Source organism: Ceratotherium simum, chromosome 30, assembly GCF_057802395.1.
Source record: "Ceratotherium simum simum isolate JZ-2026a chromosome 30, ASM5780239v1, whole genome shotgun sequence".
NCBI classification, from domain to species: Eukaryota; Metazoa; Chordata; class Mammalia; order Perissodactyla; family Rhinocerotidae; genus Ceratotherium; species Ceratotherium simum.
In genome coordinates this window covers 37818086-37833330 of record NC_141929.1, presented here as the reverse complement: position 1 = coordinate 37833330, position 15245 = coordinate 37818086, and the positions used below count along the sequence as shown (strand labels likewise).

Genomic DNA, 15245 nt, shown 5'->3' with positions numbered 1-15245 from the left:
AAGAAAAGATTATGCCATCAGAAAAATGTGCCAGAAAACAAAACAACACAGAAATTCAGCCTTACTAATATGAAAAAAAAATGCAGATTCTAGTGTTGGTCAAGATATAGGAAACCGACATATACTGCCAGTGGACTGTAAACTGGCATGGCTTTTTGGAGGTTATTATGGCAACATATATCAAGGCTTAAAAATGTACAAATAGCACTTGCAGGTTTGGGACCTGAATCCCCGGGACAGTGATGATCAAACTTCAGTGTACATCATAATCACCAGAGGGCTTATGAACACATAGACTTTGCGGGGTAGTTTACTTCCAGAGATTTTGATCCAGTAGGCGCTTGAGAACTTGCATTTTCACAAGTTCCCTAGTGATGCTAGCTGCTGGCCTGAGGACCACTGCAAAAGGAGAATGACAGTACACTGCAAGAAACAGCAAGAGGCTGCCTGCTTCCTCCTCTGGCCAAGATGGATGTGGCAGGGTAGAGGCTGGGCAAACAGGAGGCGACGAGTTGGTTTCGGAAATGTTGGTGAATGCTTTACTACCTATTCTTATGATGCCCCTACAAATACTTGTTTCTGAACATCTGCACTTGCATGGACCTCCCTCTGCCTCTACAAAATTCAGTTTAAAACCCGCTTTTTCTTTCAAGATTAACTTTATCTGATACATTCAGACTTTTTACTCCTGTGACTATTCAACAGCTCTCTATCTCCATCTGGTTTTGTTTCTTTCACTGATTTTGCACACTCCTATGATGTTAGCATTAGGTTTGGCACAAGTAATAGAAAAATCTAAACTAACAGTTTAAACAAGATAGAGTATATTGCTCTGTCAGGCTAACTGTGGCAGTAAGAAAACTATCAACGGCTAGAACGAAGGGTTTATCATCACTAGAGACCTAAGTTTCTCCTACCTTATTGTTCAGTTGTGTATGACTTTCGTTTCCAAGGTCATTTTATGGTCCAACATGGATGCTGGAGTGCCAGCCATTATATCTTCATTACAACTACCAGGTATGCATTAGAGTCAGCAAGAATGAAGAAATGACATAGGACATTCTTTCTTCCTTTAAAAACACTTGCCCCAAATCGACAATAACCTCAAAATAAAAATTTTAATTCAACAACAAAAACACCACCACTTCCACAAAGGTGCACACATATCTAACCGGCCAGATTTATTTAGTCATATGGCCACACCTAACCTTAAAGAAAGCTGGAAAATCTAGTCTTTATTTTGGGTGATTCAAAGAATTGCTGAAGGGTAAAATGGATATTGGGAGATAACTGACTGCTTTTGCCAGTCCTCTATAGTCTGTTCTGTACTCAGCAGCCAGTGATCCTTTCAAAACATAAATCAGATCACATCACAGCTTTTCATAAAATCTTCCGAGAGTCTCATTACATTTAGAAGAAATCTGTACTCCTTACTCTGACTGCAGAGGTCCGATGTGATCCGGCACCCGCCACTTCTCTGACCTTCCAATTGCTCTCTATGGCTACACAAGGCCTTCTTGTCATTACTGCAACACACCCAGTTAATTCCTGCCTTAGGGACTAGCTATTCCTTCTGCCTAGCATCTCTCTGCATGGCTGTTCCTTCCTGTCGTTCAGGTCCTCTGAGGCTTCCCCAACTTCTAAAGAAGTTCACACCTTCTCCTTCATCCTGTTTTATTATATAAATAATACTTTAATTATTACTTATATTACCTGGTATTTTCTTGCTTGTTTATATTACCTGGTATTTTCTTGCTTGTTTATTATCTGTCTCTTCCTACTAGAAAGGGGGGCCTTGTCTGTCTGATTCACTGATGCATCTCTAGGGACTAGAAGATTGCCTGCCCACAACAGCACTCAATAAAAACCAGATGAATCCCTGAAGTGACTAAGCATGATGCCGATTTTATCTTTTTTGTAAGCACACCGTATAGTACAGAGAGCCCTGCACTAACAAATTAACAAGCACACATCTTGGTTAACAGTAGCCACACATATGACCCAGCTTCTTTTTATTTGCGCATAAATCAGGGGACAGGAAAAGGTTATTTTCAATTCAGACACCCAGCCACTACTCTCACTTTTCTTAAGCTGGCTCAATTTACCTTTGTTACTAATTAAGCACGCCTCTTTCTAAGCCTTCCTGCTTTAAGCGTCTAAGTGGTAAACATAAGGTTTGCTCAATCTATCATGAGATGCCAGAATGTAACAACCACGTTACTGGTAGATGCCAGAATGTAACAACCACGTTACTGGTCTCCCTGCTCCTTACTATTTTCTGTAGTGAAAGCAGAATGGAGTTCCATTCGAGTCTACATACCACTTGAGGTAGCAGTAACTTGTTTTCTATAAACTATGTTCCTAAGAACAAAAAACTACCTAAATTTAATCAAACTCAATTTTACTTATTAGCTAAGAAAGCAGATGGATCTTGGTGACCTTTGGGATCACTTCAGCCTACGGATGCTAATCACAGTGCCAATCACTTTTATAAGAAAGAGTAACTGTAGAAGTACTTTCTCTCTCCTGCAGGATGTGACAACCTCCTTGTTAGCCAAATGCCCCTGAGTTGGCAGTTTTGTATGCTCTGGTTACAGGAGTCTTCCTTAGACATCCACCGCAACAACCATCAAATTGGAACACAGCCAGGTCACATTTTGAAGAGTATGTGATATCCTCTCACCCACTAGTGCTGTAATTTTCAATATATCACTCTAGGCATATTTAAACCAACATGTTTTAATGTCATTTTGACTAGGAAGAATTGAACTTTCAGCTTAGCACACTCTGTAATTTTGTGAGTGATATAACAGATACATTAAAAAGTGTTCAGTTTTTCGTGACCACTCTGAGGAGCGACTGACAAGGCGAGCCCCCTCAGCAATTAGAGCAATCTGGCTCTTATCTGTTGTTTTTGTTTTTTTTTTCAGTATCCCCTCATGAGGGTTCCTTTGAGGGAGTTCTGCTGTTAAGAAAGGTTTGGAAACCACAGGTTAGATCAACTCTTAGGATTCCCCTTTCCAACTCAAAGACCGTAATTATTGGGATCTCAAAGTGCCTCAGGGACACATTTTTTTAAATATCAATTATTATGCAGGAGCATAAATTTAAAAATGATAGGAGACTTGTGCTGAATAGGCAGTAACCAAGAGCAGAACTTGGACTGTTGTTTTAAAATTTTAGATAGGAACTTTATTTATAGTCTTTTATTTATCTTATTCCCAAAAGGACTGAAAGTAGCTTTGATTTGAACTTGTTTTGTAATGTACATGGGTGTGTATTTCAGGACTGCATGTTTTTCCCAAAATGTGAGTTTGGTTTCAAAACGTAAAGTGGATTCTAGTTGAGGATTTACTACAATAAAAGCACCGTTTTATCAGACTTTTCAATTGTCAGCATTAAAACATTTTCTCCAACTCCTAGGGGAAAAAGCCAAAAAGTTCATTTTTAACAAGTCTGTGTTTAAAAACTACACTATTAAAAGGACAGCTTTTCAGTACAGTACTTATTTCCGTGTAGTTTACTTACTTGGATGAGACATAAGAATGAAGGACAGGAATCAATATTTGTCAGTCTCAGATAAGATTTTTAGCATATAGCGCCAGGAGAGCTTTATGCTTCATTATACCATAAACTTAACCACAGTTTATACAGATTTAAATGTAACTGAGTCTAATAGGAGTCTCCTGAAGCCAGCAGCAGAATGAATAAGAACAGTAAAAACATAGGTTTATAATCCTAAAATAATATTTTCGCGTGACTATGATGCTTATTTAACTGTGATAAAAGGTAAGTCAAATTTTATAAGACCTAGAGTTATCATAAATAATTAAAAGTGAATTATTGTTTTAACAATATATGAAGGGTTAAAAAGCCTAGTAGAGTTGTCCTTTTGTTCTCCCTGCTGGAAGTAAAACAAAAAGAATCAATAGCATCTTAAAGAAAAGTACTTCCTACTTAAAATCTCAGACTCTTATGGCTGATTTGTTTTAGTAGAAACTGACTGTAATATTCCAAACAAGGCTTTTGGTAGGTAATATCTACAATTATGTAAATGATAAATGACTGCTTCCCATAAGAACCTCTTTGATGTTGAAGCAATTCACCTTCCAGGATACTTAAGGGATTGTTTTTCATGCCGTGGGGCACGCAATGAATGGCAGCACAGGGAAGAGCCAATATTTTTTAAAAGGTAATTTTTTAAACTTAAAAATGTCAATTTTTGTATAGGTAACACAAGCATTTGGTTAAAAAAAATCAAGTGATACAAATGGGTGTGCAGTGAAATGTAAGTCTTCCCTTCATTCTCCTCTTTCAGTTTTCCAGATTCCCTTCTCAGAATCAACTTTTGTTAATTTCTTGAATCATTACAGACCAATTCCCCATATTTACAGGCACATACACATAAACTTAAAAGACTTAGCTTGCTTTCTCTCTAAGGCAGGCTACAAACAACAATAACAATTTAGTTTGAGCTTTAAAAATATTCCAGCATGTAAAAACTGTGTAGGTTGGGTAACACTAAGAAAACAAAAAAGCCAGTTACTACATTGTTGCCGCTGCAGTTCGGCCATCACCACAGAATCCTTTCCTGCAAGTGCAACCACCACATGCCTCACCGCGGCGGCCAGAGAGGGCAGTGTGCACCAACGACAAAGGCGAAGGCAGAGGGCTGCGAATCCGTCCACCGTTCGAGGAGCATGGGCGATTGCGTCCTACCCGGCTCAGCGTCGTCGAGTTCTGCAGGAAAAGCTGTACGACAGATCTACGGGACTTCTCCCCAGGGGGCTACGCGGGTGAACTGTCGTTATGATGCTGACAACCCCACGACAATCAGAACAACGGAAAAAATCCGGAGAAGGAGCACTAAGAAAAATCCCACTGTGTATATGGTTTATTTTGAAAGAGGAAAACAAAACCTTAATTTTCAAAGAATGGCTATATAAACTAAAGTTACAGATAGGAAAAACTACGAAATTAATTTCAGAGTTTTAAATTTTAATACAGTATAATGAGGGAATCACTAAGAATTTATGGGGGGACTGGGAAATAGCAGCTACAAAGTCCTAGGTTACCTCAGTACAAACTGTATACATAAGTGTGCAATTGGGCAGTTAAACATTTTAAATTGCTGGAATCTCAACTATGAATTTAGGAATATCTGGAGAACTGATAATTTGTCCAATTAAAAGTAAAATTATACTGAATTTTCTAATAAAACAAATTTGAAACAAGTGTTACTACGGCGGGGGGAAAACACCAACATTTGTCACTGTACAAAGATCAAGACACAATGACAAGCGACACATGACACTGCCAGTGCAATGCCTTAACTCCTTCCCCTATACAAGAAAAAATACTTAATAACATGACAAATATGCAGCAATTCAGTTTTGAATTCAAATCAGTAGGGGGAAAGCGGAGCCCTTTATCGGCGGTGCTGTTGTCCTCTGAGGACTGAAAAAACCATTTCTTCAGGGCGACTTTCAGAAGCAACTTTGAACACCTTACTGATCGATGTATATAAATTTTAATCTAAAATAACACCTCCTGGAAGATGCACAGCCGCTGTAGTTGACACATTTGGACTCTGTGCACTCGGCAAGCCGACTGTGTGACCTCCCAGTACAAGAATCGCCGGCGCAGGGCGCCCCGAGGTCCGGGAGCGCCGGGCCGGGCCGGGCCGGCCGCAGTGGTGCCGCAGCCCGCGGCCGCAAAAGGTGGACCGGCCGTTCCGCCCGCCTCCGCGGGGCTTCTCGGGGACCGGCGCCGCCCCGGCCGCGGCTCTCACTGTCGGCGTGGACTGACTTTCCGCCACCGAACGCTGCGAGACCAGCCTCGCTCCCCCGCCACGACCCCACAACTTCGCGACGCGATGTGCGCGATGCTGAGGAGGAGGCGCGAGGGCCCGGCCCCGGCCCCCGCGGCCGGCTGGCACCGCGAGGCTCCGCCGTCCGCCCGCACCAGACAAAGGCGCGCCGGGCCCCGCCGGGCAGGGGCTCGAGACGCCGGGCTCGGCCCGCAGGGGGCGCCGTCCGCGGCCCGCGCGCTTACCTTTGAGGGCCGGGCACAGCTGCTCCAGGGCCATGTTCCCGGGCGGCCGGCGCTCCGCGAGGGGCCGGGGCGGGCGAGGAGGCGGCGCTCACGGCCCGGCGCGATGGCAGCTCCGCTCCGTCCCCATCGCCGGCCACCCGGCTGCCTCCCCGCGGGCAGCGCTCAGGTCCTGCGGCCCGCCATGCCCGCGCCCCCCGGCGGCCTCCCGCGCGGCCCGAGCCCCCCGACGGGCGCCGCCTTCCGCTCCGCGGCGCCGCGTCCCATCGACCGGCCCGCAGCCCAGCCGCGCTGACACGAGGCTGGCAGCGCGCGGGACCCACTGGAGCGGCGGGCAGGCGCCCGGCTCATTTAAGGGGGGAGCGCGAGCGCCGCGTGCTGGCGCCCCCTCCGCGCCTGCGCCGCCCCCGCCCGCCCGCGCCCCTCGCCCTCCCAGCCAATCGCAGGCTGAGCTAGCCCGCGGCCTCGCGCCCCGGGGAGGCGGTGCCCGCCCGCGACCGTTGGGCGGGGGCGGGGCCAGGAGGGCCGGGCGCCGCTGACCGGCCCCGCTCGGCCCCGAACCGCCGCTCCGAGAGGCCGGCCCGGGGAGAGCCGGGCCCTTTGCCGCCGCCGCGGGGCGCGGGCCAGCGGGTCCGAGCTCCTGCGGGTCCGAGCTCCTGAGGCTCCCGCCTGAGGGAAACGCCGGGCCCGTCGCCCTCGCCCGCCCGCCTCCGTCCGCCCTCGCTGACGGACAGGGGGCCGGGATCCTCGGCCTCCTGGGACCTCAGGTCAAGGTCAAAAGTCTGGCCAGCTCAGCCCTCTCGACCACTTGACCTGGGCAGGGCTCGGAGCACGGGGGCCCGAGGTTTCCACCTGCCCGACGGGAACGGTCACTCACGCTGACGGACCGCTGCCCGGGCCGCCACGCGCAGTACCGAGCACTTGACCTGTCACCTCGTGTGACCCTCAGACTCGCCGCCTGCGGTAGGTACCGACAGAGGACGGGAACAGCGAGGCCAGGACGGTGAAGTGGCTTGTCCGGAGCCAGCAGCGAGCGAGGGAGCAGGGCTGTGACGCCGGGAGCTCGTCCTGCGGAGACTGCCCCTCAGCCGCTGAGCCGTGCTGAGGCGGCCGCCGGACTCCGCCGATGAAACGCTCCAAACTGCAGACTCCTGCTCGTATGCGGTCTTCACGATCCTGTTTTATCTTCTCGGTAGTCGTGATGACGCCCCGAAGTGACCTTGCTCACCTGCGTGTGTGTGTGTTCCTCACCTGTACGCCGTTTACCCCCGCCATCAAAAGGGAAGCCGCTTGAGGGCAGCGAGGCTACGCTGGTGTATTCGCTCGACACGCGCTTGTTACCGTGCAGAAAACAGTGCTAGGTGCTGGCAGCTGCGCGGTCACGGCCCTGCCGTGGCAGATAGAAGCTTGATGCCTGTGCCTGATCTGTAGTAGGACCGCCATAAAGATTTTCCTAACAAGTTATAGTTAGGGACAATGTCAGGCAACCGAAAAAACTCTTCCAGGGAGGTCAAGCTCTTCTCCCTGTCCTTATATCCCTTCAAGAAAGGCACGAAAGCGAGTGTTCACAAGGTCTACAAGTGAAAACGTCTTTAACGTCAATATCAATAACGCCCTTTACCATGCACAGTGGGACATATAAAAGAGGCGTATGTTTGAGTTCCTAAGGACAAATCGCCTACAGTTGAATCGAGATTGCACAAAAGAAGCAACTAGGAAATAAAACATTCAAGAGAATTTCCACAAATACAATAAAGTGACATACTGGGAGACTGGACAGTAATAATAAGAGTATTAAATCTAAGTCACAGGCAATGGTGGACAAAAAGGATTGGGAGGAAGGAGCCAGCTCAGCTTCTGGAACATTATAGCTTCCTAAAGCGCGGGTGTTGACTTGAAGAATCAGTGTGTGTGGTGTCGTCAGAGAGTGCTTTGTGAGGAGGTGAAGCAAAGAAGGGAAGGCTATGGATGGCAGGTGGAGAGGAGACAAGGCAGGAGAGCTTGCCGGCAGGCAACGAGCAGGGTGAGCGTGGCACTTGGGGCAGATGTTGCGTTGGGTAGCAGTTAAAGAAGCTTGCAGATAGTGGGCTTTGACTGTGGAGGTCCTTGATGGATGCTAGGCAGAGGAGTCTGTACGCAATTCAGGAGGCCACAGGCACAATTTTAATAGTGGAGGATGGAGTTCTGGGAAGATGAATCTGGTGGTGGAGTTGAGGATATAATAAAAGGGGAGTGGTTAGAGTAGTAGTTTAAAGAGGATATATGCAGCACTTTTTTGTTTAGCCTGGTAGCTCTTATTGGTAGTGCCATTTTGATGAAACCTAAAAAGTCCTTTCTCCTCTAGTGTGTTGGCTGGGGAGTAGATTCCCAAGGAGTAGATTGGGAATGTTCATTTTGTGGCTCCCTTTTAAGACACCTATCTTTCGGATGTACTGGTGTAATTGTCTGTGGTAGATTTTTCAAGGAATGTGTTGAAGCACAGATCATAGCTGAGACTACTGTGTGGCCATATGTTAACTAAATCAAAAGGAAAGCAGTTTGCAAATCTCTCAGCTGGGGAGCTCTGTATTTGAATTATTATTTCCCCGGAAGACCCCCCAGTAGCTCCCAGTCTGTTCCCAGATTACCTGCCAGTTCCCAGGTGATTGAGGACTCTGCTTTCATTGCATCCTACCTGGTCTTCCAGGCATTAGTATGGTCTCTCTGACTCCGCAGAGTCATTCCTGTAGTTTAAATTTGGTTTTCTCTGACCAAGGCCCCTGTAGCACTAGAATGGTGTGTGAGATTGACTTACTGTTAGAATGAATCATTAGGGCCGGCCCCGTGGCTTAGCAGTTGAGTGCGCGCGCTCTGCTGCTGGCTGCCCGGGTTCGGATCCCGGGCGCGCACTGACGCACCGCTTCTCCGGCCATGCTGAGGCCGCGTCCTACATACAGCAACTAGAAGGATGTGCAACTATGACACACAACTATCTACTGGGGCTTTGGGGGGAGAATAAATAAATAAATAAAATTATTTTTAAAAAATACTAAAAAAATGTATTAAAAAAAGAATGAATCATTTAAAAAAGCAGCGTTTTATCTCAGTGCTTATGTACTGAGCAGATTTTTGTAGTCTCTTTTTTTTATTTTTTTATTTTTATTATTTTTTTATATAAATTTTTTGTTTATTGCAGTAACATTGGTTTATAACATTGTAAAAATTTCAGGTGTACATCATTGTACTTCAATTTCTGCATGGACTACATCATGTTCACCACCAAAATACCAATTACAACCCATCACCACACACATGTACCGAATTATCCCTTTCACCCTCCTCCCTCCCCCCTTCCCCTCTGGTAACCACCAATCCAATCTCTGTCCCTATGTGTTTCTTTATTGTTGTTATTATCTACTACTTAATGAAGGAAATCATACGGTATTTGACCTTCTCCCTCTGACTTATTTCACTTTGCATTATACCCTCAATGTCCATCCATGTTATCACAAATGCCTGGATTTCATCGTTTCTTATGGCTGAGTAGTATTCCATTGTGTATATATACCACAGCTTCTTTATCCATTCGTCCCTTGATGGGCACTTAGGTTGCTTCCAAGTCTTGGCTATTGTGAATAACCCTGCACTGACCACAGGGGTCCATGTACCTTTGCAAATTGGTGTTTTCAAGTTCTTTGGATAAATACCCAACAGTGGAATAGCTGGATCATATGGTAGTTCTATCCTTGATTTTTTGAGGAATCTCCATACTGTTTTCCATAGTGGCTGGAGCAGTTTGCACTCCCACCAGCAGTGTATGAGAGTTCCCTTCTCTCCACATCCTCTCCAACACATGTTGTTTCCTGTCTTGTTAATTATAGCCATTCTGACGGGCGTGAGGTGATATCTCATTGTAGTTTTGATTTGCATTTCCCTGATAGTTAGTGATTTTGAACATCTTTTCATGTGTCTGTTGGCCATCTGTATATCTTCTTTGGAGAAATGTCTGTTCAGGTCTTTTGCCCATTTTTTAATTGGGTTGGTAGTTTTTTTGTTGTTGAGATGCATGAGTTCTTTATATATTTTGGAGATTAAGCCCTTATCAGATGTATGGTTTGCAAATATCTTCTCCCAATTGTTAGGTTGTCTTTTCGTTTTGTTGATGGTTTCCTTTGCTGTGCAGAAGCTTTTTAGTTTGATGTAGTCCCATTTGTTTATTTTTTCTATTGTTTCTCTTGCCCGGTCAGACGTGGTGTTTGAAAAGATGTTGCTAAGACCGATGTGGAAGAGCGTACTGCCTATGTTTTCTTCTAGAAGTTTCATAGTTTCAGGTCTTACATTCAAGTCTTTAATCCATTTGGAGTTAATTTTTGTGCATGGTGTAAGGTAAGGGTCTACTTTCATTTTTTTGCACGTGGCTGTCCAGTTTTCCCAACACCATTTGTTGAAGAGACTTTCTTTTCCCCATTGTATGTTCTTGGCTCCTTTGTCAAAGATTAGCTGTCCATAGATGTGTGGGTTTATTTCTGGGCTTTGGATTCTATTCCATTGATCTGTGTGTCTGTTTTTGTGCCAGTACCATGCTGTTTTGGTTACTATAGCTTTGTAGTATATTTTGAAATCAGGGAGTGTGATCTTTTTTTTTTTTTAAGATTTTATTATTTATTTCCCCCCCCCAAAGCCCCAGTAGATAGTTGTATGTCATAGCTGCACATCCATCTAGTTGCTGTATGTGGGACACGGCCTCAGCATGGCCGGAGAAGCGGTGTGTCGGTGTGCGCCCGGGATCCGAACCTGGGCCGCCAGCAGCGGAGCGCTCGCACTTAACCACTAAGCCACGGGCCGGCCCCATGTTGTCTCTCTTTTTTGCTTGAGTTTGGGAGCTCTAACATTTTATTAAATCATAGCCTAGGAAGGCAGATTGTTGTGTTTAGAGATTGTTATGGACTGAATGTTGTGTTCTCTCAAAATTTGTTTGTTGACGTCCTAAACCCCAGCATGACTGTATTTGGAGATGGGGCCTCTAAGGTTGAATGAAGCCATAAGGGTGGGCCCTGATCTGATAGGATTAGTGTCCTAGGAAGAGACACCGAGAGCGCAGGCGTGGAGGAAATGGCCTGTGAGGACAGAGTGAGAAGGCCGCAGTTTGCAGGCCAGGAGGAGCGCTCTCACCAGGAATGGAGTCGGCTGGAGCCTTGATTTGGGACCTCCAGCCTCCAGAACGTGAGGAAATAAATGTTGCTTAAGCCCCTCAGTCTATGGTATTTTGTTATGGCGGCCCCAGCAGACTAATACAGAGATATAACTAAGGAAGATAGAGGAATTTACACATAACCAAACTGATGTACAGAAAATCTGTTTGAAGTAAAGTAAAATGGGGGTCTCACACTGCTTTTTTTTTACAATGTGCAGATATGGCTACAATGATGGTGAAATTTAGTGAAAAAAATCATAGGATCTCAGTGTATGAAGATTTTATTGTTATTACAAGTGTAGGGCTTTTTTTAGGGAAGGAAAAGGAAAATTTTTAATTTTTGTGACTCATCATATTAGTCTGCTTGGGTTGCCATAACAAAATACCACAGACTGGATGGCTTAAACAGTAGAAACTTATTTTTTCACAGTTCTGGGGAAGTCCAAGATCAAGGTGCTGATAGGGTTGGTTTCTCGTGGGGTCTCTCTTCCTGGCTTGCAGACTGCAAACTTCTTGCTGTGTCTTCACATGGCCCTTCCTCCGTGTGCTGTAAACTGCTCATGTCTCTTCCTCTTCTTGTAAGGACACCAGTCAGATTGCATTAAGGTCCCACCCTTATGACCGCCTTTAACCTTAATTACATCCTTAAAGGCCGTGTCTCCAAAGACAGTCATCACATTGGGGGTTGGTTAGAGCTTCAACATGTGACTTTGAGGGGACACAATTCAGTCCGTATGCTCATGAAACAAAATTATTCCTGTGTTAGTGATGTTGAAGAAGACCCGCCTCCAGGGACTCAAAACCAGTTCTTTCAGTAACCCTGTCACCTAAACCTGTTTCCATAATTGTGCTTCATATAATTCCAGAGCAAGAAGATTTTTAAGAAATATTGCCTACTACCAGTACTAAAGTATTTCAACTTTATCAGGAAAATTTCTGGTCATCCAGTTACTTTCATTTGATTGTGAAAAACTAACAAAAGTCCTGATTATATTTCTTAGAATAACATTGCTAACATATATGGTACCTTTTTCTTAAAAGCCCAAATCCCATTTTGAAAGGAGATCTGTTTACTTTATGCTTAAACCTGTTTACTACAAGCTGAAATGAATGCTAGTTTTTGGGTACAATATGAAAACATAATATTAAAGTGTAAAATTCTTGATATAGTTATTTGGTAATGTTTGCTAGATAATAGAACTTTCTTATATGTTCAACTTAAGAGCTTGATGGACTGTGAATATTTGTGCTGCTTGATATACATATGCTATTAATACTAGTGTGATTAGAATGCATGCATTCAACTATATGTCGGTGTTGAATTCTTGTATTTGTAAGGAAGGTGTATCTAAATTATTGCAATTATTAGCAACAAATCTCAAACTATTTTTTTGCATTGTAAAATATATAATCTAAGATTTGTAATGAAACGTATTTCTAGATATGTGATCTACAAAAAGATCTTTGGGAAACTTTTATAAGATTTAAAAAAAAATTGTGAAATATAATACATATTTGAAAAAGTGCCTAAAACATATATGTATGTACAGTTTAATTATAAAGCTAAGTGCCATGTACATACCATCCAGATCAAGAAGTAAAATTGCACCTATACCCTGAGGCCCCCCGTGTGCTTGTGCCTGATCATAGTTTTCTCCCAGTTCCCTAGAGTTCATCATTATTCTGACTTTTATCATTTCATCCATTTAAATATAGTTTTCCACCTCTAAAAGCATCTTTAAACAATATAGTTTAGTTTTTCCTATTTTTGAGCTTTATATGAACAGAATCATGCTGTATGCTTTTGTGTCTTGCTTTTTGCTTACTTTTGTAGGATTAGTCTGTGCTGTTATGTAAAGCTGTACTTCATTAAATGTCATGGCTGTGTAGTGTTTCATCGTATAAAAATCCATGTAGATGGACACTTAGGCAGTTTCTAGTTTTTGGCCATTATGAACATTGCTGCTATGTTTATACCTATATCCTGGTAGAATTGCTGTGTGGAATGACAGTATCCATATCTTCAACTGCAATAAATAAAAGTAAAAGCAACCACTGCATTATAAAGCGATTATACCACTTTTTATAAAGTCGCACTAAGAGGATGCTCCACATCCACACCAAGATTTGGTTATTGTCAGCTGTTAATACTGTTTGTCAGTCTGGTGGGTGTGTAGTGGTATCTCAGTGATGTTTTTTTATTTTTGTTTTTTGGTGAGGAAGATTAGCCCTGAGCTAACATGTGTGGCCGATCCTCCTCTTTTTTGCTGAGGAAGATTAGCACTGGGCTAACATCTGTGCCCACCTTCCACTACTCTATTATGTGGGATGCCTGCCAAAGCGTGGCTTGATGAGCTGTGCGTAGGTCTGTGCCCAGGATCTGAACCTGCAAACCCCGGGCCACCAAAGCGGAGCACACGAACTTAACCACTACGCCACCGGGCCAGCCCCTCATTGAGGATTTAATTTGCATTTTCCTTATGAATTAGGTTGAACACCTTTTTATATGTTTATTGGCTACCTGAATTTCCTTTTTTTGTGAATGACCTGTTCAAAACTTTTGCCCAATTTTTTACTGGGCTGTCTTTTTAAATCATTTTGTAGAATTTCTCTAATTTGGATACTAATCAGTTATACATGTTGAAAATATTTTCTTTCATTTTATGGCTTGTCTCTTCACCCTTTTAATAGTGTCTGTGATGAACAGAAGTTATTAATTTTAATGTACTCCTACACATCAAACATTTCCTTTATAGTGTATTTGTGACTTGATCCTACCTCAGGATCATGAAGTTATTTATGTATGTTAAATACTAAAAGTTTGTAAATTTGCATTTCACATCTACCTGTCTCTTCACTAATACTACACTGTATCATTATGACGTTATATTGTTTTGATATCTGACAGAGCAAGTTCTTGTTCTTTTTCAAGATTGTTTTGGCTGTTCTTGGTGCTTCATATTTCCATATATATTTTAGAAACAGCTTATCAATTTCAGCAACAAGAACAACAAAAACCCATTGGGATATTGAGTGGAGTTGGGGAAGATTTGAGATCTTTACAATATTAAGTCATCCTATCTCTGAACATGATACACACATGCATTTATTGAAGATTTCTTTAATGTTTCTCAGGAAAGTTTTATAATTTACCCCACAGAGATGTGGCGCATCTTGTGTTATATTGATTCCTAGGTACTTGACTTAATTTGATGCTGTTATAAATGTTATCTGTTTTTAAATCATTTTGTGACTAATTTGCTGATATATAAAAATGGAATTGATTTTAGAAACTACCAAACTGTTCTCCAGTGTGGCTTTGCCATTTTGCATTCCCACCAGGAGTATATGGGAATTCCAGTTGTTCTTCATCCTTGTTAGCACTTGGAATTGTCAATATTTTTGGTTTAGCTTCTATAATAGATGTATAGTAGTATCTTTTCATGGTTTTAATATTCATTTCCCTAATGGCTGATGATGTTTAAATACTTTTTCACATGCTTAGTTGCCATTCGTATATCTTCTGTGGTGAAGTGTCCAAGTTCTTGCCCACTTTTAAATGGGTTATTTGTTTGTGTAGTGTTGAGTTTTGAGAGTTCTTTAATACATTCTGGATACAAGTCCATTGATGGATATGTGATTTGCAAATATTTTCTTCGCATATGTAGCTTGTCTATTCATTCTCTTGAAAGTGCTTTTGGCAAAGAAAATGTTTTTTAATTTAGATGAAGTCAATTTTATCAATTTTTTTCTTTTATGGATCATAACTTTTGATGTCATTTCTAAGAACTCTTTGCCCAGCTCGTGAAGATATTCTTGAATGTTTTCTTCTAAAAGTTTTATAGTTTTACATTTTACATTTAAATTTATGATCCAGGGCCGGCTCCGTGGCTTAGCGGTTAAGTGCGCGCGCTCCGCTGCTGGCAGCCCGGGTTCGGATCCCGGGTGCGCACCGACGCACCGTTTCTCCGGCCATGCTGAGGCCGCGTCCCATGTACAGCAACTAGAAGGATGTGCATCT

General features: G+C 43.4%; 1 protein-coding gene across 3 annotated transcripts in view; it reads right to left on the bottom strand.

Moving 5' to 3' along the window:
- NETO2 (neuropilin and tolloid like 2) overlaps positions 1-6321 on the bottom strand; it is a 61063-nt gene extending 54742 nt beyond the window's left edge. For 2 of the 3 annotated variants that reach the window (XM_087420317.1, XM_087420316.1), the window contains exon 1: positions 6055-6320. In XM_087420317.1, coding sequence (XP_087276443.1) covers positions 6055-6088 — 34 coding nt within the window. In that variant the 5' untranslated portion in view covers positions 6089-6320. Of the gene's footprint in view, positions 1-6054 lie in introns of all 3 variants that reach the window. The other variant, XM_087420318.1, reaches the window with a different exon arrangement.
- Positions 6322-15245: the final 8924 nt, after the last annotated feature.